Source organism: Gambusia affinis, linkage group LG15, assembly GCF_019740435.1.
Source record: "Gambusia affinis linkage group LG15, SWU_Gaff_1.0, whole genome shotgun sequence".
In the NCBI taxonomy this organism is placed as follows: domain Eukaryota; kingdom Metazoa; phylum Chordata; class Actinopteri; order Cyprinodontiformes; family Poeciliidae; genus Gambusia; species Gambusia affinis.
The window spans coordinates 8,084,556-8,107,066 of NC_057882.1; the positions used below are offsets into that span (position 1 = coordinate 8,084,556).

The window sequence follows — 22,511 nt, forward strand, 5'->3', positions numbered from 1 at the left end:
ACATTCTTCGCTTAGTAAATGTGTGCATTTGAAAAGTACAATTTGAGCAAAAACTGAAAAAAGGAGGACTATGCCTTTTAACCACCCTGTGGTAATGAATTCTGCCGAGTTTTAAACACTTAAAAATTTCACAGAACTGTTGTGGCATTCTGTTTGTGTAAATTTTATTTATTTTTTTTTTAGCAGGGGGTGAGGTGAGGGGAGAGGGGTTACAGGCTTAAGAAATTAAGTTTGCTGTTAACTCATCACCATGTTTGCCACTGATAAGGTGTTATCTCCAATGTTGCCCAGAGTGAACAGACCAGAGCGCAGTGATCAGGTCAGCCACAGAGGCTAATGCTGTATTGAGTTGTGGACGGGCCAAGGGTCAAGAGGCCTGGCTGCTTCAGCTGCTTTGCACCTGAGGTCTTCTAGAGATGAGGCGGTGAGGGCTGGGAGGGGGAGCTTCACTTTACCACCAAGAAGTACATTCATTCATCATTAACTCATCTATTGAGTCCTCAATTACTTCTAACCATGGAGACTAATTTAAACGGCAGGCCTTTGGATCAGAAGTTACAATCTGCAGTCCTTCAGTTATTGATATTTACCCATTTTCTTTGTGATTATTTTAATATTTAGCCTTCTGGAAGATGCAAAACAACTCATTACTTTTCATATTGTAAATAAAACTGCTGGAGTCTCCCCTCCCTCACCCAACATGACAAGCTAGCAAAAAATGTTTTGGAAAAGAGATTTCATACCACATAAATATCCCAGACTGTCCTATAATCCAAGTCAACCTTCACCAGCAGAAACAAAGCAGCTCATTGCTCAAATTATGATTCATGGTTCTCCTTTGTGATGACTTTGCAAATTATATCATCACCAAATGATTATTTGCATCTTGATTCAACATTCATGAGATGTTAATGCGTCGAAGAAGGCCCATCATTTCCAAAGCTGCCCGTGATATTTAGGTTTAATTAGGTATTGGTACCAGCTGCTGCTTAATCTGGATCTCAGTACAACTTTAGTTTGTCTTTTATTTGTCTTACTTCATGGGAACACAATATAAAAAAAAGCAGAGCAAAAACTATTTTTCAGAATGTGTTGCAGGGAGGTTTATTATATTTGTTAAAATTAGTTTCTAATCTAAACCAAATGGAACAGCACCACATTTTAAGAGTGAGCCTTAAAACATCAAGCGAACAAAGAACAATCCTTCACTCGTGCCTCATTGTGCTTTACTATTGTATTTAAGATTTGTTCAGAACTTGGATTCCCTGACTTCCAGCCCCCTGACCCCCACATCCCACCCCCCACACACACACCCGTACACACACTTTTTCCAGAGGCAGCCAAGCTTGACATGGCTTTGGCCGTGGCCCAAGGCTCTACCTGGTTGTTTAGTTTGGAGCGGGTGGAGATCAGATGTTTTTGGTCATACAGCACCTCTCATTACGTCTGCTGTCTCATCCAAGCAAACATAATGAGACAGTGTTTAATGTCCAGAGACCCTCCCCACCCCTGGTCTGTGTGTGTTAAAGCTCGTCAAGCCAAATTACCTTGACGTCTCGTTCGCTGACGGCACCTGGGCCCCCTAGTAGCTTGGAGGAGGTTAGCTGAGGGAAGGGGAATCCATTGGGATTGTTGAGGTGGGAGGCGGGGGAGGAGGGTGAAGCTGTGCCCAGCTGGATGAAGTCAAAGAGCTACACCCTGATTGGCGTGGCTGGGATGAGAGAGGCGTTTGAATTTTGGCATCGGGAGAGTCAGTGGGGGACTCATGAGGGTTCTTTTGTTTGAGGACATGTGTGAGAATCCAACATAGCAGTGCTGTGGAGAATACCAGAACCAAAGTAAATTATCCATAAAGGTTTAGCGGTAAAACTCAAACTTCTGTACTGGTCAGGACTGCTTTCAACACCTGACTGGAATAAATTTAAAATTAAACAAATGTAGAAAAAAAATAAACTTCTACATGCTACACGATTAAGTTTGGTGTCCGTATTGTCATTTTGATAATCTGATTGAAAAAAAAATAAAAAATTGGGACTCAAACAAACAAAGTATTGTGTTCAGGCACATTGTATTTTCTTCTTTGTATTTTGTCACATTACAAGCAAAACATTTATACTTTCAATAGGATATCGGTTCAATTGGGAATGTCTCTACACATGTATTGACTGCTATCATTTTTTGCATGACAGCACAGCCTCATTCGCATTGTGATTTTACTCAAGTGTTACCTTACAGCTGAGACAGGATTTCCAGAATCACTGCTTTTTTTTAACTTGAAATGAATAAGCCGAAAAACTCATACAATTGGAATCAGATATGTGGAAAGAAGTGATATAATTTAAAATAGTCAGAGTGGATTTGTAGTCCACCATTTTGAGGTGGACTACATTTTTAATGCGGTGGTACAAACACACAGTGGGCTTCAAAGCTGGGACGCTGAACAGATGAAACTCGTGTTACTTTAGTTGAGTGTTTGAGTTGATTGGCTCATCAATAATTTAACCTGCACAATTTATTCCCTTTACTCATAATTGAATAGCTTTTACTTCTAATAATGAATTCAAAGTGCTCGTCATTTAAGGAAATGTAGAAGAATAAAATGATGATTCTGAATGAGTAAATTCAGTATCTTCCTGTCAACTGGGGACCTTCAACCAATGAATCAACCCTGCTCAATATTTCATACTGCTTTAGTTTGTTGGGAAAAGCGGAAGTGACCGAATCCTTGCTGGAATCCAGAATGCAAAAATGCAAGAGAGATTTTTAAGAGTAAGTGACTTTTTAATGAGCCATTTCTAACACAATGCTTCAAAGTGGTGTCCGTCAAGGTCTCTCGTCATCTCTTGATCAGGAGTCAACCCGCTGATAGAAATGCAAAACAGAAACACCACAGTGGGAGTATTCACTTCATTCTTACATGCAGCAGACTTATGAGAAGTGATACAGCCAGTCACTGCAGACGGTCTGTAGTGGAATGTGAAGAGAGGACTGTATCAGTGCAGTGATTTGAAGCTTGTCACTGGATGAGCAGTGTGTCATGTGAACTCGTGAGGTCAGACACTTCATCAGCGTTCTAAATCTCTCAGTGTAACCTATGTGTGACCTAAGAAAACCTCTCCTCAGTTCAACATGAGAGGTGAGGTCATGTGTTTTTAGATTGGGTGTAACTGGCAGGATGCAGCAGTACATCGACTTCCTGAGGATCAAAATGCAACACCAGAGGGCATTCCTAACCAAATGTTAGTAGAGAGTGACTAAGAGCAAAAAGGGTGTGACCAATACAATGAAGAAATTTATCTCATTGCCAACAACTACTACTGAAATGTAACAAAAAAAAAAGGGGTCTTGACTGTGAGGGGGTGAGCCAAACCATAAGCCCATCAGGTTATATAAAAAGCACTGTGCACTGAGGCATCCTTGTTCTCACTTAACTCAGGCTTCTTCACCAGACCAGACTCTGTAGATCACCATGGTCCCAGCTCAACCACTGGATCCACTGCCATCCATTAAGGCTCCATCCTCAGGTCTGCTGTGCTCATTTTGTGAGCCGTGCAAGTTGTCCATGGACGGTTGAGATTTCATAGTCGAGTGTATCGATGGAACACATTTCTCCTGACAAATAACTTCATTTCCCACAATTTATTTATTTATTTATTTATTTTTATGAATTATTTTTTTATTTAGAAAGACAGATTTCCATCACATTCGATGATTACAGCTTTACCCATTTAAGATTGTACATGACTATATTACCGGAAAGTCCAAGTGAATTTGTCCATACTGCCTTTCTAGAATTTTTTACAGACCATTACTAATTTTTGTTGTAAACAATAACAAAAATGAACAGAATTAAACAATAATGGGGATTGCACCATCTCGAGCAATTAAAAAAAAACAACAACACAAGAACACACAAGGGCAGGGCACATAGTTCTCAAGAACAATCAAATGAATTCAGATCTAATTGGTTTTACATACCCAGTCCATTTGGTCCAGATCTTATAAAACTTTCCTTTTTCAACTTGGAGGGAAAAATAAATCTTTTCCATAACATAAATCTGGTAAACAATTTCAATCCATTCATCGATAGTGGGTGGGTCTGGTTTTAGCCATTTCCTGGTGATGGCTTTCTTACTGGCTGCCAGTAGTATAGCCCATTTCCCACAATTTAACAAAACATTTTGCCATTCAAGTTCCTGTCGTAAAGTCTTTTTTCTTCTGTATTTAGATTTTTGAAGGGGTAATAATGAGAAATTGGCTGAATTGATTGCAAATATTTAAAAAGTAGAACCCCAAAATTAACAATTATGATTGCAAAATAAAACAAAAAACAGTTACAAAAAACATTTGCAAAATCCTGGAGGAACTTAAGATTTATTTATGTAAAGGCTGCACTCAATCTCAAACACAGCCAGCGCACGGACGGCTCAGCTCTTCTGTGGTGGGAGGGGACATATTGTTGGCAAACTGGGCACAGACCAGCATGAATTGAAGAATCACTGTAAAAAGACATGTCAACAGAAACTTGACAGAACGTGTGAAAGAACAATCGGATCAACATCAAGGACAGACTTTCATGTTGAAGGACTAACAAGGAACACTGGAATTTATTTAGTTTAGGAGGCCAGGTCTGATCCCTACACCAGCTGCTGATTGACCTGCCCATGGTATCCATTAAACTGTCTGATAAGAGGAAGTGATAAAGCAGCATATCAGAAAGAAAGATCTTTTTTGATTGATTGACTTACTACAACATCCTCTAGAGAGGATGTCATTGCTGGGCATATCTATTTCAGCTACATACACCACCTTACAGATAGCTTAGCTCCAAATGTTCTTTGCAATGGGTTAAAATGAGTTTGAGCTCATGGTAGGATTTTCCTTTGGTAATTTGGAGTGTGAAAATCCTTCTAGTTAGGAGTGCAGAGCACGGAGGATGGGCTGTTTTTATATGCCAGTCAAATAACTTTAAACTTCATTGGAGGAGACCTGCAGGCGGATGCATACGCAGGCCTCTAATGGCTGAAAACATCAAATAAAAGTCGACAGGCCGCACTTGGACTTTATCATCATCATGCCACATCACACGTGTAGCGTAATGGGTCTGAGACCCAGACTGCATTCAGACACGCATAACCGAAAGCACTTGAGGCAATTCCTGGCACTGTCATTAATACTGAGGATCATGGGGAACAGATGTGTCTCGATCAAAGATGAGCACAAAGACAAAAATAAATCCATCACCTGGGTGACAGGGCGGATTTGCCTATTAGCCTGGAGCAATAAAAAAGCTGATTGGTAGACCTCTCCGACAAAGAAAGATTGTGTTTTTGTTTGTTTTACATTACTATTTAGTCATTGTTTAGTTTTTCTCAGATCAATGGCACTGCAGTGATTAAGAAAGTTTCCAAATTCCCAATTGGAGAAGATTTGAAACAAACCTTTTCAAACTCTTTGAACAGCACTAAGAGCATACACTCCTTGTCTACCTAACCAGTAGCAAATATCAGCAGCCAACACAAACCTTCCCACCAGTCCCCTCCCTTCTTCTATGCCAAAAGTGAAATGGTAGCTATTGCTTACAGCCAGCAAAAACAATCATCCCTCCAATAATAAGCCTGGGATTATGTTCACAGTCATTCTCTAATTGGCACAAAACCTAAAGTCAACCTTCAAATTCATGAGGCATCAGCAAAGCGGCTCCGAAAGGTGACGTCTGTGTCCTGAACGTGTGCAAATACCATCTCATTAACTTTAAGTTATGTCTGCACATGTCCACAGAATATAATGGCCTTTCCTTGATGGTACATAGATCAACAAGGACCCTTGCTATTCTCTCTCAATGTGCTCTAAGGAATGTGAGTACAAAGGAGGCCATGGAGGATTTGACCTTTCTCCCTGCTGAATGTGTCGCTGGTGTACAGTGCATCCACAAAGTATTCACAACAATTCACTTTTTACCATGTTTTGTTACATGACAGTCTTAATCTAAAGTGGAATCATTTCTCCCTTTTTTGCCCCTCAAGACTTTAAACTCAATGCCTCTATAATGACAAAGTGGCAAGGGCTAACATTTTTAAAAATGTATTAAAAATGCTAAACAAAACAAAATAAATCACGTGTGAACAATTATCCACAGCCTCTGCTAATAACTTTGTTGAAGAACGTGAAGGTCTTCTTTGGAATCTCTCATAAGCTTAGCACAACTGCTTTGGGGAATTTGCTCTCATTTTTCTCTGCAGGTCTTCAGTCAGGTTGGGAGGGGAGATATTTTTAGGTCTTTCCATAGATGTTAAGTTGAGGAAATTCACAGGCTTCTACTGGGGCCAGTTGAAACTTACAACTAAGCATAACTCAACCCAAGAATGACTAAATTCAGGAATGATCGAACATAAAGCACAAGGTCAACAAAACGTCATCACGCTATGATTGCCAAAGGCTGTAAATACCAATACACAGACTTTTTTCTCAGATAATTGCAAAGATTTTCAAAAAAAATTTTTTTTACTTTGTAATTTTGAAATTTGAGGAGAATTTAGAAATGAAGTTATTCAGAAAATACCTGCAACAAGGCAAAATGTGGAAACGGTGAAGTGATGTGAACACTTTCTGGATGCGCTGCTTCATTTCTGTTAACATAACACAACAATAGCCAATAAAGTCATCATGACACAATAGTTGTCCGCAGCCAGCAGCATAATGCACTTCCTGATGTTCTCACTGTTTTGTTGTGTTGTCAGAACATTTTGCAGCGCTGATGTCCTACTTTCTAATGGTCATAACTGTATGTTTTGGCACTGATTTGTAAACTTTGAAACCAGTTTTTGCGCTGAGTGTTCACAGTCCAGCTCATTTTTTGATTGTGTCAGCTAATATGGATACGACCAACTGATTATATGGTGAGCGTAGAACCTTCATTTTGAGATGATGAGGCAATTATGAAATAAAAACAATACGTTGACACAAAGAGAAAAGCGGCTTGCTTATGTGCAAGAACAATACAAAACAGGGGAGCATTATAAATGAGAGGAGTTGATGTTTGACAATAAGTTATTTTTCATTTTATGAATAGATGGGAATCAGTGTAACTATAGCTTTAGTGTACAATAGAACCATGTAGAAAAGAATAAGCTGACGCTACAAAACACACCATTTGCTTCACAGTAAAAGCATTTGGTCATGATTGCATTATCCAGATTATATTGGTTTGATATAAACGTTTCAAAGCACATTTTCCTCAGACATAGTTGCAGCTTCCATGACTGCCTGCTCCTTGAGGTCCTTAGATTAACTGTTGTCGGATCTAGTTTGATGCACCCAATTCAGTCTGCCATCCAGTACTTGAAACATTTTGTTCCACTATGTCAATTTGCAACATTAGACATGAGATAGAAAGGAAACAAAGAATTTTTGGGATCCTTTGGTTAAAAGTTGATTAAGTCCACACAAACATCCAGCTGCCTTTGGGACACCATGTTTCTGGTTCATTTCATCCCTTCCAGATAGAAAACATATGAAGGATGTGTCATCTGTCAGCTGCAGTTTTGACATGAAGAGGTTAGATCGTCCACTGCCTCCTGTCTCTGACCTTTATTGGACAGCAAGTGCATAAGAGTGAATCTTACTGTTCCTCTGGCCAGGTCAGGACCTTACTGCCCAGAGACACACACCGAGTCAAACGAGGAGCAGATGGCAGTGCAGGCCTGAATGACTCACACTCCCTGATGGAAGCTTATCAAATACAGTCAGTTGAAGAAAACAATGGCAAAGTTTATTGATCGGACCATCAAATGACCAATTATACACCAAAATCCAATGAAAGGTCTTGCTCCCTGCACATCCCTGCACAGTGCTGACAAAGGGCTTCACTCATCTGAGAAAGTGGAGAGTGAACCTCCCAACAATATGGATTTTTTTACATCCGCTGGTTTAAGCTAAAATGTGTCTTTTAGGTAGTTGACATACACAGTTATAATGCTTTGGAGAACTATTCAAGTTATAACATTTTTTTCCATATTGAAATTCTAAAAAAAAAAATACTTTAAAAAGTTCTTCCCAAGAAGCAGAAGAATAATTCACACCTATGTGTGTGCAGGGGTGTATGTGTGTGTGTGTTTTTGTAAAACGTAATATTAAATGGTGCAATAAGTGATGAATGCAGTATTGCATGAAGACAAATGCTCTATGCATACTGATTGTATTTTGATCATTTCTGAATCAGTATTTTTAAATGTCAAATAAATTCACAACACTGGGCCCGTATTCATAACTTAACCTCTGAATAAATTGAAAGATGACAAAAGGTCACTTGTTTAGACATACTGAACTGAAATCTAATTGCAATCTTTTTTTGCAGCAGGAATATGCTCACAGACACAAAAAGACACAAAGACCCATAAATAACCACCAAACTTACTCTACTTCTAACCGGGTCACCTCATGTAACATGGTAGGTAATAGTAGAAGTAGGTGTTCAGTTGTCTTCAGTGTCTTCTAGTTGTTTTTCAGTGTAGTACAATATAAATTCTGTCATAATGACAGGTTTGAGACTTTTAAGCAGGCAGAGATTAAGAACAAAGAGAAGATTTACTGAAACAAGGTGATGGAAATAGCCAGTGTTCAGGTTCAGGTGCACACTAAGAGACAATATAAGTTTGGTTTTGTTTTTGGGGGGTTGATGTTGGTTAACAGTTAGTTGTTTAGGTGGAGAGGATGGCTTCTGTTGCTGACCAAGATACCGATCCAGGGAATGGGGAGTTCGGCCTCAGTGGAAGTGGTTGGTAGGGAGTGGATGGGCAGCGCAGCCAGGCTGAGGCTGCTGCCTCAGAAACCCACACCTCCTTTAAATTCCTCCTGATTGCTTCTGATGAGGAACAGCTGGATATCAAACCTGCCAGTCACACCCTGCAAAGGAGAAAGTAATGGAAACACTGCAGAAACACACACACACACCAACATGCACATAACCTCTGGATGAGGAAACATGTTCAAAAATATACAGCTGGACATTGAACATTTTTACTCTTCTCTTATTTCATCAAGCCATTGTAGGTTTACAGTAACCTGGCCAATGTCTTCCTATGCAATTCCACTAAATTCTCATCTCCCTTCAGTGCTCCATCTGGGATTTCTCCCATTGAGCTAGATTTCACCGATTGAATAGCCTCCGGATCAATCAGCGAACAGAAGGAGAAGTTGTGAAAGATGATATAATTTTTCTGCGCTGTTGTAGAATAGTAGTCTCCCATGGTTGTAGTTTTATCAAAGGTAGCGGTGGAAATGAGAGAATCCACTCAGTTGGTGTTGGCTGTGCATCCAAATATTGAATCAACAGTAACAGCCACCTAGTTTGGCCCAGCACTTCTCGCTTTTTATGGGAGATGGTTGTTTGCAGCTCATGGAATTTCCCATAAACCTCATAGCATAAAACAACCAAATGTTAGTGCCTGACTTAAATTTAAAATGTCAACAGAGTCCTCACCTCCAGCAAGAAATTGTCTCTCAGTAGCCGAGGGCCCAGACCCTCTGAACAAAGAAAAGAGTAAGAAATATTAGTTTGGTTTTTACCAGGCTAGGTTTGCAAAGGATGAAATTGTTTTGGCGATCATAATGTATTTTTGTCACTGACTGAAGTTCATGACTGAAAGACTTCAAGCTGTTCGAGTGACAGAGCACTGAATGTCATTCATGTGTCCATAACATTTACTACATTTGGAAGATACATGTGTCATCAGACCACAGGTCTGTAAATAATTAGCCCTTTGTCTCTGAGTGCATTTGCAAACTGTAATCTGGCTTTTTATTTTGCTTTTATTTCTCCTCTATAGAGGAGAAGCATTTAAGCTCATTGTTGGTACAGGACTCATTTCACTGCTGATATGGACACTGTCTCACCAGCTTGCAGGATAATCACAAGGAAGCATTTGTTATGGGTGGGCATTTCCATGGTGAATAATAACAAAACAGATAAATGTAGCACCTGCATGCATCTGAAAATTATACAGTACCCTGCTGTTTCTGATATCTTGATACATTTATCGAAGTGGAACAAAACAGCAGTTGTATTAAACAGATAGGAATGCCAGCAATGAACTCAAATATTATAAATGAATGCCCTTAAAAAGCCATAAGACAATATTCTTTCCCATGAGTCTTAAAGGCATAGTAATATTATTGCATTTACTCTGTCATTATTCCGGAAATGTATTTGGCAAATAAATGTCCTTAGATATACATTAATAATCTTATCATCCTAACTGACAAAAATCAAATAGAAGTTTGTATGCAGAGCCGGCCCAAGCCTCCATGGGGCCCTATGCAAAATTTGGTCTTGGGGCCCTCTAGTTCTCCAATAGCTAAAAATATAATTTATACCAGGTGAGTCTTTCTCCCCTGAGAATATGGATCGGTACTGGACTGATTCTGAGCCTTCAAATGATTTTAACAAAAGTTTCACATAACGTAGAAGTTTATGTAAAAAAAATAATGTTTGTTTTAGCCACAAAATGATTATGCTCAGCAGCAAACAACATATCCACAACTACAGCATAGAGTAGTTCACCGATGTAGCAGGTATGTAGCCCGACGTAAAAACATTTTACTAGATAATGTCAAACACTGAGAAACTTTAATTATTGTTAACAAACATAATCAAACACAACATTTTGAAGCCAAAAATACATCAGAAATATACAGAGATGAGAATCAACTAATTTAAAGTTTAAACTCAGCTTCACACAAAGACCCTAGCATAAATGTTTGGCTGTTGAAGTGGACCGGTCCAGGTCACAATCAAGCTGGCAGCTTTACAAATCTTTTACATTACATTACCAAGACGCATTAAAACAAACCTTTATCTTGGCAATTTTTTTTTCTATATTCTTCCTCTTTTTTTTCTTCTTCTCTGAAGGATAAGTCCTTTTTTGAGACATTGTTTTGCTTACTTAACTCCTGACCGGAGCTTTGTATGGATGCAGCTCGTTACCGGCGAAGTGTGCAGTACCTACCGCGGCCACCAGGGGGCTCCGAGAGCAATTTTATTTATTTATTTATTTATTTATTTATTTATTTATTTATTTATTTATTTATTTATTTATTTTTAATAAACATACATACATTATCAAATATATATTATAGTAAAACCAAACCACTTCATAATAAATTTGTATGTTTTTGATATTATAATGACCTAGAAATTATTACAAAAAAAAAAAACAAATAATCAGCTTCACTGAGGGGAGCCGTAGTGACCTTGGGGCCCTAAGCGGCTGCTTAGTTTGCTTACGCCTTGGGCCGGCCCTGTTTGTATGATTTAAATGTCAGATCACAAGAAGCATTATTTGTGTCTTTTTATGCTCTTTAAATATCTGCTTTCAACTGGGTGTTTTATTGAGCTTTTTAGATCCCCTATTGAATTTATGTTTTAAATTAATAATTTTGAAAATATGAAGATTTTGACCGACAATGTGTCCTTGTTCACATCCTCATCATTTTCTCCGAGCCCCTCTAACGTAGCATCTTCTTCCCGCCCCCTCCCCTTAGCAACAGAAGCAACATGGCGGCGTCCAGTAACGCGGAGCCCTCTCCGGAGATAACGACACCATTAAAGATTCCGAAAACCGAGGTGCCATCTCCCGAGTCCGAGGATTTGAGCGACAGCATCCAATACCACTCCAATCCTTCGACACCGAACCGCTTCTCGCCTCTGAACGTGGGTTCTGGAACCGCGGGCCGGACGGCGGCCTCATCCTCCTCTAACAGCTTCACCGCCTGCCGGGGGATGTCATGGACGCCGTCCGAGACAAACGCCCTCATCGCGGTGTGGGGCAACGAGAGGCTCACGGAGGCGCGGATGCAGCAGCTGGAGGTCGCGGGCACCGTGTTCTCCGGGAAGCCGCCCGGTCCTGCCATGTACGAGCGAGTGTCCAGAGCGCTGTCGGACCTGGGGTATGAGAGAACACCTTCCCAGTGCAGGGAGAGGATGAAGGTAAGGAACCATGACAGCAAGATGTCACTGTCACGACTCCAACCTGTTACCTCCAAACTGAGTCGGCTGACTGCTTAGAGCCGTGTCACACTGGAGACATCTTTCATCACAGAACACCTCCTTAAAATCTGTTCTTATTTCTGGTAATGTATCATGAACTGGGAAATATAAAGTGTTGCTTTATCTAAGATATATAAATAAATCTTTAGGTATTTAGGCCCAGATGAGCCATCAGAGCATCGTCAGACACATAATGTTTGCTAAATAGTGAGTTTTTCTATAGTTTGGTCCAAGCTTTGTTACTAAGAAGATTCTTACTATTTTATGCCTTCATTCACCTGTTCATTTAGGTAGTAGAAATAAGATGCTACAGCTGCATAGATCGATCCCCAGTCAGCTGGGTGAGTGATGTGTCCTTTGAAAACTAAAGTCCTCGCTGTTCCTCCGTCCCAAACAGACACTTAGGCGCTGCTACAGCCGTGTGAAGGAGCATGGGATCGGGAAGAGGAAGAGCAGCTACACCTTGGAGCAGCTGGAGAAGGTGTTCGGTCAGGGAGGCTGGGACTCTCAGAGCTGTGCCCCGGTGCTGATCAACAGCAGCGGGTTGTACCAGGAGATGGAGTCTGACAGCAGCACGCTGGAGGACTTCTCGCAGGAGGACTGGTGCAACCAGGTGCTGGACTCGGCCTTCCAGGAGGGAGACATGGACACCGGTGAGATCCGTTTATGAAAAAGTAATTGTGACAAAATTGGATGGATGACATTAAAAATTAATCCATTGTTTTTGTATCCCATGTTTTTCCTTTGCTGTAGAAGAACTACAGGTGCCTAAAAGCAGAGCTCTACAGATTCAAGCAGAATTGTCTGAATTAACCCAGTAAGTTTTTTTTTTTTGTTTTTTTTTTTAACAAAGCCTTTATTACCCTAATTGGGTAATAAAGTTTAGCCGTGGGGAATTTCCTCTCATTATAATCACATATTTCTACATCAGGCAGTTACTACTGGTTCTGTGACTGTGTGCAGGAAAAGGGAGGCGATGCAGACCGTGGTCCGCATCCTGGAGTCGGTGCAGCTGAACTGGGAGCATTTCCAGACGTGGACCGAGTTCTCCCGGCTGCACCTGTCCAACAAGCTGGCCATCTTTGGCGTGGGCTACAACACGCGCTGGCGCGACGACGTACGCTACCACTACGCTGAGATCAGCTCGCAGGTGCCGCTGGGCAAGCGGCTCAGGGAGTACTTCAACCCGGAGAAGCCGGAGGGCCGGGTCATCATGACCAAGGTCCAGAAGATGAACTGGAAGAACGTCTACTACAAGTTCCTGGACATCACCATCAGCGAGGCGCGCTGCCTGGAGCTCCACATGGAGGTGGACTGGATCCCTGTGTCACGGCCGCCGCTGGCGAGCAGCAAAGGCTCGTCCCACTACCTCCTGCCCTGTTTCGTCCCCAAGACGCACGGCCTGTACGCCATCGGCTGCGAGGCACCGCCAGCCTGCGACGCCGCTTGCACGCCGCCTCCTCCGGCCAACGACGAGGAGGAGGACGACAGTAGCTCGCCCCGGCGGGAGGCAGAGAACGGGTCGGAGCACGGCATCAGGACTGGGCCCGCCATCACTTACTGCTACCTGGGCGTCGCCGAGGACAGGACCATCCAGCAGTGCCTCTCCCAGCACTTTCAGGGACCCGGGAAGCACTGCGTCTATGGGGAGCCGTCCGGCGTGACGCGCTTCCTGCAGGAGAACGGCGGCGGCTCCAGGACGGATCAGCATGGCGGAGACTCGCTGCAGCGCTGCGCCGTTTACGTGAAATTCATTGAGGTGGAGCTGGACTTCCTCTCGGCGGGCTCCCTGGTGGAATGCCTGGAAACGGCCGTCGGTTATTCCTTAAGGTTCAACAACAAGGACACATCGTAACCACCACCCCGTCGGTTTACAGACGACTCTACAGCTCTGGTGGAGGCAGCGTCATGCTGCGGGATGCTCTTCTGGTTAAGCAGCTTAAAAAAAAAAGTAAAGAAATTATTATTATTTTTTTTTTTTTTGTCTCTGGCTGTCATGGAAACAAGCGTTGACGTGTAACGTTCATTTGTCGCTGAGAGGTGTATTTATGTACGCGTCGCCAGTTAAAAGCTGCCCTCCATAATAAGCTCATGAAGTTATTCAGAATACTAAATCCTTCAGTTTCGATGCAGAGTTTCATCGGAGTTCAAGTGTTCAATCTGACGGAGTTTCTAAATGAACAACAGTTTCTGCCTCAGTATGATCTGCAGCACTGACAACGGCGCTTATTATTGAATATTGTGCACTAGGATTCTCCAGCTGCTTGTTAGGTTTTATGTGACATGTCTGATCAGGGAGAGCAGGGCTGGAGGTGGGTATGTGTGTGGCTGCGTGTGTGTGTGCATGTGTGGGTGGGCGTTACGCTGCAGTATGCATCTGACTACCTCAGTAGGACGCAGCAAACCAAGCAGTGAGGGACCACAGCTGGATGTATTCAGAAACTGCCTTCACTTGGACTGTTGGTTTGAGTCCACAGAGCATCTATGGGTAGAGGCGGAGTCATGCCTTATGTTTTGCACATGTGGCGGGTTTAGCAGCAAGAGATGCTTCCACACAAACTACAGAACCTTTTACTCCACGGCCAGATGGCGTAAGCCGGCGTCAACGGAAACGAGTGTAGGTCCGGACGAGGAAGCAGGATTCATTGCTTTTCGAGATAACACCAAGCTCAGATTAAGATCGTCAATGTTTACGACGATAACTGATACCTTGTTACAGGCCAGGATTCCAATGACCAATCTGTTCCCTGAGAGAGAATAAATAATAATATTAATAATAATAAAAAAACAATAAGAAGAAAACCGACCAGAAACAACTTCCTAATGAAGTGTCTCTGGCGGATAGTTATGCAGCCTAGAATCGTCTTCTGCAAACATCTGAATCACAAAATGACCAGTTTAAACAGTTAAATGTCACATTTAAATTTTTTTATTTGATGTTTTGTGTTTCACAATCGTTCCATTTAGGAATGTACTCCACGGTTTTCTGGCCGATCACCAATCTTTTAAAAAGTCTTACCTGTTCGAAAAGACTTTTTATTGGTCTTTAGGCCAAAGCCAATATTTTTTGTCTAAATTATAGCAAGAAGGTACCTGAGTTGGCAACAATGGGGTCACTGTTGTTAACTGCGAACGTACACGCCAGAGCAACAGAGGACAGTAGTTGAGTTTTAGACTTTTAGACAAAATCAGCTTCACGTATAAGTATCAGCCAATCAGTGATCTCCCAAAATGAAGGAAATCAGGGAGGATCTATCGGTGCACCCGTAGATCTATTGATTGAGTTTTGAATCCCTCCCCACAGCTTTTGTACATTAGAGCCCAAATCAATCATTAACAATTAATATAAGTTGTCAAAGGGAGTATTAAATAGAGGTGCACCAAGAAAAATGACCTGCATTTAGTGAGTTCATGCAAAAAAATTGCCCGAATTGGCGGTCAGGCATTTTAAATATCAGAGCTCGGCCAGAAAATGCAATCGGTGCACACCGTATATTAAAACACAAAAAGACCAAAACTGTGCAGCAGCGATTTGAAAGTGTGGATGAAGCTGGTTGAGATGTTTCCAACATTCCTAATAAACCAATTAAACATGAGCACATTCACCAGGAAAAAAATATATATATTGAAATTGTTTTATCTATTTTGATCGATTAAATTGCAAAATCCTGGGATTGTATTTACTTTATAGTAGATTAACATAATAGTGATCACTGGAACCATATAATACAGACACTAAATGGTTAAACTTGTTCAAATAGTTCAGATTGATCTCTTGAAGAAGTGGGCAAAAATTAAAAGAACATTTAAATCCAAAACAAAGCCTGCCCACGTGGAGGCGCTGGTGGGTCACATCTGTTCGGAAACAGTAAAATCCTCTCCTGCATCGTTTCTTGTTGCTCTGATGCACATGAACCTGCTGGGATTTGTTCACAGATTAGTTTGCAGCAACTCAGACCCATCAGAAAAAAAAAAAAAAAAAAAAAAATCCCGGTTCTGGTTCTGGTTTGGAAATACCTGCCAGTCGTTTGGAGCATCCCTTGCTGCTGCAGCCGCTGGCTGGTTGGTGATGTAACGATGTAATATTTCAACAGGAAACGTTTGCGTTGTTCAGAAGCCGACCCGACATCGCTGCGGCTCATTCAGGGCCCATAATAAAGCTGAACCCTTGAAGAGGATCTGCAGGTTACGTGCAATGAATGTGCCAGGAAGCGACTGCGGCACACAACAAAACGTGGCGTGTCCATATGAATCTATGTAATGTGAAATACCATATAGCTTATATAATATATATTTGAGAACATCGGTGTTCTTGAGCATTCCAGCTTTTGTGAAATGTATTTGTTTGGGACATCAAACATATTTAAAAAAATGATATTTTTACCTCATTGATTTAATGCCATGTACTGTATGTGCTTGTTTCTAAGTCACCATGTTGTCTGTTTACATGTTTGAAGAACAATAAATGGGGAACGCTCTGTGGTTAGCCACATACTAAAAGTAACCGGTGTGTTATTTATTGGCTGGACAATAAGTTATTGTGATTAACAGAAATTTTGTTTTGGGGATTATTTGCAAAAAAATGTACTGATAGTGGCATAATTGTTCAAGTTCACCTTCTCATAGTACAATAAATGTTCTTCACAAAATTAAAGTTTGACACTGGAACTGGAAGGTGTTTTAAATATTCAAAATGAAACAACAATCTAAAACAACAAATACAACGGGGGAGGAACACAGAGACAGACACAACCAAAACCGTAAAGAAAATTAATGATGAAATCAATCTAGACAAAATTACATTCATCAGAATGGAAATGATCAAGTTCATTTTATCATGTGATTAATTGCCGCAGCCTCAGGTATTTAACAAGGATCCAAATGAATCTGATGTGTGACCTAAAATGTGAACCAGCACATTCAACAATCTGAACTGGAATCAGTTGACTTCTCAACAAAAGGCTGCGAATACACAGGGCTCCCTGTCTCCAGCACTACATTGTGACAACACGAGAGGAGGCTCCCATGTTAGTTAAAACACTACTAAATGCTTAACTGTGATTCATTGAGACTTTGTGTGATACAAAGTAGTGTATAACTATTTATGTGAAGGAAAATGACTTACGGTTTTCACAATTGTTAAATTCACATTGATGGAAAGGTAAAACTCAAGATGTCATTCCTCCTTTTGGCCAGGAGATGGCCCTGTGTAGCTGTTGCAGAAGTTGTTTGGTCCAGACTGTTTAATAGCAATATAAAAGCCCAACAGAACGTGCAAATGGTTCCCTACAGTAGTCTGATACTTATGTTGTAGGAACTGGTGAGACCAAAAGCATGCATTAACATCAAGAAGTGAAAGAGGAGCGCACAACTGCACGTATTAACATCAAGACTGATCCATTAAGAGGCATCAAGACTAATGGTGAATCCAGTCCAAAAGGTTTCCCTCTACTGCCCAGAATAGAAAACTTTATGGGACAGTATTAGGTGTGCCTACTCATTTAACTGATGATACCTTTTGTGTTTGCCATTAAACACTTAGAGAATAACTAAAGAAAAGAAAATAACTAAAGTAAGTAACTAAACTAAATAACTTACAATGAGTTTCATCCACTCCGTAACTTACTGGCCGTATACAGGAGCACCTTCTGATATATATATATATATATATATATATATATATATATATATATATATATATATATATATATATATATATATTTATCGCCTAAGATGAAGTAGCTTTCAACAAATAAGCAATTTCCCTTTGGGGTCAATAAAGTCTATTCTATTCTATTCTATTCTATTTTAAAGGATTGAAGAACAAAAGTAAAATCCTGGAACCTTGAAAATCTCAGCCGCCTTTCTCAGCTGCTCAGCCATTTACCGATCCAGTGCTTTTAGAATCAAAGTAAGAAGAAACTTTGCAGTAGTTAAAACCCACCTGCTGCCCTTAGAATAAAAGTACAAGCATATTTTGAAAGTTATGTTATTCCAACTCACAAAATGTTATTCACATTTAGTGAGCTTAGCTGGAAGTACCCAAATAAAATCCTGCTTGGAGCCCCATAAAGTGCTGGCCCTCATTCCAAGCTATGTAGATTGTAGTAGTTTAGTCAAAAAATTGGAACTCCATGGCGTTGTTCCTCTATTTCTTATGCAGACCACCTTTCTGAGGCCTAGAGGGGTTCTGAGTCAAAAATTTGTTATTCCATTTGTATGTTTATTCCATTATCAGGTCCTGTTGAAACCAGGGATGCACAGAACCATTCTTTTTTACTTCCGATACCGATACAGATATCTGAAGTTTCGTATAGGCTTATGCCGATCCAAAATGTTTCTTTTTAAAAAAAAAAAACAGACTTAAATGTACTGAATAACAAATTTATTTGATAACTCTGCATCTTTTGGCTCTTAATTACACCAATAGCGTCACAAGCTTGATAAAACATGTAAAAACAAAACTGTCTTTAATTTGTTCAGTCCGTGCAATTGGAGAACAACGGCCAATGTAAAGCAAATAATAAAAGAATTGAAGCTGACAAAAACAACAGGTTGACTACCTTGGTCAAACAAGAAAAATAAACTTCAACAAATCTTCTTCCAGATGGTTGAGAAAGTGCAACTAGAAATTCTAAATATGATGCAAAACACATAATAAAGCCTGACGATGCTCAGAGCACAAAGCATAGAACTAGACTGGATGGATCTTCCCTTATAAATCGGACACATCGTCACCAATACCCGATCTAGAATTTTTTTCAATATCTGGCCTGTTATATATATTAATGTTGCATCTCTAGTTGAAAAATGCCTCCTCGAATCAACAGGCACGTTCTTCCGGCTTCTGCTTGAAAACTTCCAATTTAGAAAGAAGCACAGAGGCTGTTGGCAACAATACAACCGAATCTCATTCCCACATGAACCGCACTCTGCTACTTTGGATTTAATCACAGTATAACCCTTGCTGACCTCACATAAATGAGCAGTCCACCTGTGTTAGCCTCAGCATTGCTGCTGAGGCAACAGAGTAACCCCAGAAAATGAAATAGGGAAGACTGACCACTTGGCCGAGCACAGGTCAGTCCATATTTTTCTATCAGGATGGTGAGCTCACCTTGGGAATTCACGTCAAGCTGAGTCCAGTCTGTTTGCTTTGCTTTTAAGCCTGAACCTCTTCACACATGGCGGAAAAAGGAACTGAAGATTTTCAAGGAGAGATGAGAGGAGAGGGTCAGGATTTAGTTGTGAGGTTTTGGAAAACAGGCTTGGAGTTTAAAAGGCTTGTGACATGGTATTTAAACTAGATGAGTAGCATGTAAGTATGCCTGTCTAGAATTTCAGTACGAGCAAGTTCTTCTTCTTTTCAGTCACCAGTTTGGGTTGAAGCATGTCAGCAGGGAAATAAAATGTCATATCTGTAGTAGATTTAGCTTTTTTGGTTGACATGGCACAAACATTTTCTCATGATAATGTGACCTTTTAGCATTTATTTTAAAATATATTTTCTTCACTGTAAAAATATATGTGAGTGCTGGAATTCTCTGCAGCATAGTAACTGATTTAACAAGTTGCAAGTCAACAGAAGTACGGGTAGCTATATCTAGCTCTGCCAGTGTTTATATTCCTGTGTTATTTACTTTGTACCTAAATTTTCTTCAGTGTCAATAAAGTTGAGCAAACATTCAATTTACTTCATCACAAATAAATGTAATGTAATGTAAATCAATTAAACTTGATATTTTTCTATATATTTTTTAATCACTATGCACTTTAAAACAAAAGAAAAAAAAATAGACTGAAATGAAATAGTTTACAATGTAGAATCTATTAAAGTAGGATTTGATGGTTTTTGTTTAAACCAGCCCACTTATCACCAGAGCTGGGTAACTGCTTTATTCAGTTACAATTATTTCAGTAACTTGAAAACGCACTTTTAGGAGTAGTTTTATACACTGTTTTTTACACCGATACTCTTGAGTAAACTATCTGGCTACCCAACGACCTGCGAGTCACTTCACCGAATTTTGGTTAAAACAAACACGTTTTAACCAAAAATGAATCAAACTCAAACATAAGCCTACAATTTAAGTTAAAGTCTGACTTTAACTTAAATTTGTTAAATTCACACTTGTTTACTTTGTTTACAACAAAGAAGACAAGCTTTGTTGTTCTGAGATTATCTTCTGTCTGAGGATCCATCAAAATCAAACACTGTGTATTCGGTTTATTCTGACATTTTCTCACTTAACTGTAAGTTTTAGTTCAATAAGTTTCATGTTGAAAACATGTGATTTGGAAAGGTGTGTTTTTTTTTTGCCTGAAATTATTATGTAATTATTTGTTTGAAATTCTCATTATTCTTAAAAATGAAGTCTTTCAGATGCCTGAATTTGCACATATCTTTACGTTTTTGTCTGGCGATATTTTAAAATATTAAATCTGCAGTCAGCACTTAAACGCAGTAAATTCAATTAGCAAATTACGTAAATTTTACCGTCTCAAAAAATTAACCCAATTTAACTGCATTCCTTTGTTTTTGTTCACATACAAACACTTTTGTTGGAGCCTTTGTATCTAAAAATATGTAGGGAACACTTTGCACTACTCAGACTGTTGAATAACCCCAATAATAGATTGAAAACAATAACTATCTTTGTTGTTGAGCTCATATTGATTCAACAATTTAGCAGCAATCAGGGTTTTTGAATGAAAATGTTGCCTGTTTTGTCGACATATGGTGATTTATTGCATTTAATCAAGGACCATATAATTAACTCAATTAAAAATTGTATTCAAGTCCCATGGCTAATTAAATCAGTTTTTCAGAACTTAAGTTTACTTAACAAATACCTTTTTTATGGCTCCACCTTCCTTTTACTTGAATAAAAAAGTACTACTCTTACATGCAGGCACATGCAGAGGGGAGGAGGGAGCAAAGGGGGCTTGAGCCCTAGTCCACTTTTTGATTTATTTATTTATTTTTAATCTGTATGTCAGAAGGCCTGTTTATGCCCCTCAGCAATAATATTTAGCTAAATATAATAATTTAGTAAAGTCTAATAATGACTCTCAGAGCCTCCATGTTGTTCAAACACCGGGTCCATGGTGAGGAGGAGGGGAGCGGATCTGTGTCGTCTGACTATCAAAGTATGGGCAAGAATATTTTTTCATACTCTGGTTTGTGAATAAAAATGTATGTCTGATGTTGACATTAGAAAAACTGTTTCTATTTATATTTTCATAATCATCCTTGCAATAGTGAGACAAAACCCGCCTCACCCCTAAACACAGAAATGCTTCAGCTGCAGACAAAACTACTGATTTTAACTCAATCATTCTGCTAAATGCCCGGTTCGCTACAGGCAGTCTGAGTCGGTTTCTACTAGGCGGGTTAAACTGTCTAATTAAATACTAAATGTAAATTTTTTTTCTCAGCTAAATGCATTAAATACAATTTAATGACGTTGCCATTCTCTATAAATAATGCTACAGGTTTAGATATATGGTCTGTGTTACAATTAAACCATTTCTAGGGGCCCCTGAATATCTGGAGGCCCCTGAATATCTGGAGGCCCTTGAATGTCTGGAGGCCCCTGAATGTCTGGAGGCCTTACTAGCAGCTACTAAGTTTTCTTTGCCTTGATATTCCAGTCTTATAATTCTAGATCTCAGAGGTACTAACATCAAAGCACTATATAGATTTACGGTAACCCCTTTGAGCTTTTTGATGTATAAATCAGTCTGCAGCCAAGTGGTTGTAGAAGTTAAATAGATACTATTAGGGCTAAATTAGTAAAATTGCAGCAATTTTGCTTATTTCATAGCTTCATAACCAGAGACCTTCTCTCCTCTGGTCTGTTTAACAGCTACAGTCTCAGATCAACTCAGACCTCCAGGACTGTCAGCAGCAGAAACAAAAACTTTATACTTGTTGGAGAAAGTATAAACTATATTTGCTTTTCATTGTCCCCACATGATGGCAATGATACAGTAGGATCCAATTAAATTCTTGATTAATATGGGTTGTTGCTATGTTGTTGTATGGTGTTTAAAGATCTTGTTCAATGTGCCCTTTTCTTTAATCTTTGAGCCTCTGCCCCTCCAAAAGTCTCTGCACGGCCCTGCTTACTTGAGCGCGTCCTTTGGCTGCTCTGTCCGCCTGTGGCTGACGCTAAACGGTATCTGTTACACCTGTTCTTGGCGCTGAACCACAGAACAGGTGCGACTCGTCAATTTTAGCTGTGTTTGGACCCGAAGGACGGATGTTGGTCATTTTTGCTGACAAAATAAAAGCCTCTGATTTAATCATGGGTTTGTAGTGACGCTCTATAATAGAGCAGTTTTATTTTTGAAGGGCTATTCTGGAAGGTGTTTTGGACACTCAGGCTAGCAGTACGACTGACTCGCAAAGGTATAGTGGCTCTTTTCCTCCGGACCGGGTCTCTCCCGCTCCCCACCCCGA

At 40.0% G+C, this 22,511-nt stretch overlaps 1 protein-coding gene across 1 annotated transcript; it reads left to right on the plus strand.

Annotated features, from left to right (window-relative positions):
• Positions 1–11,520: 11,520 nt before the first annotated feature.
• On the plus strand, positions 11,521–16,578 carry LOC122845047 (myb/SANT-like DNA-binding domain-containing protein 2). Its single transcript, XM_044141022.1, has 4 exons — positions 11,521–11,986; positions 12,444–12,699; positions 12,800–12,863; positions 13,010–16,578. The coding sequence occupies exons 1-4, from the start codon at positions 11,555–11,557 to the stop codon at positions 13,899–13,901; spliced, it is 1,644 nt and encodes a 547-aa protein (XP_043996957.1). The 5' UTR covers positions 11,521–11,554; the 3' UTR covers positions 13,902–16,578.
• Positions 16,579–22,511: the final 5,933 nt, after the last annotated feature.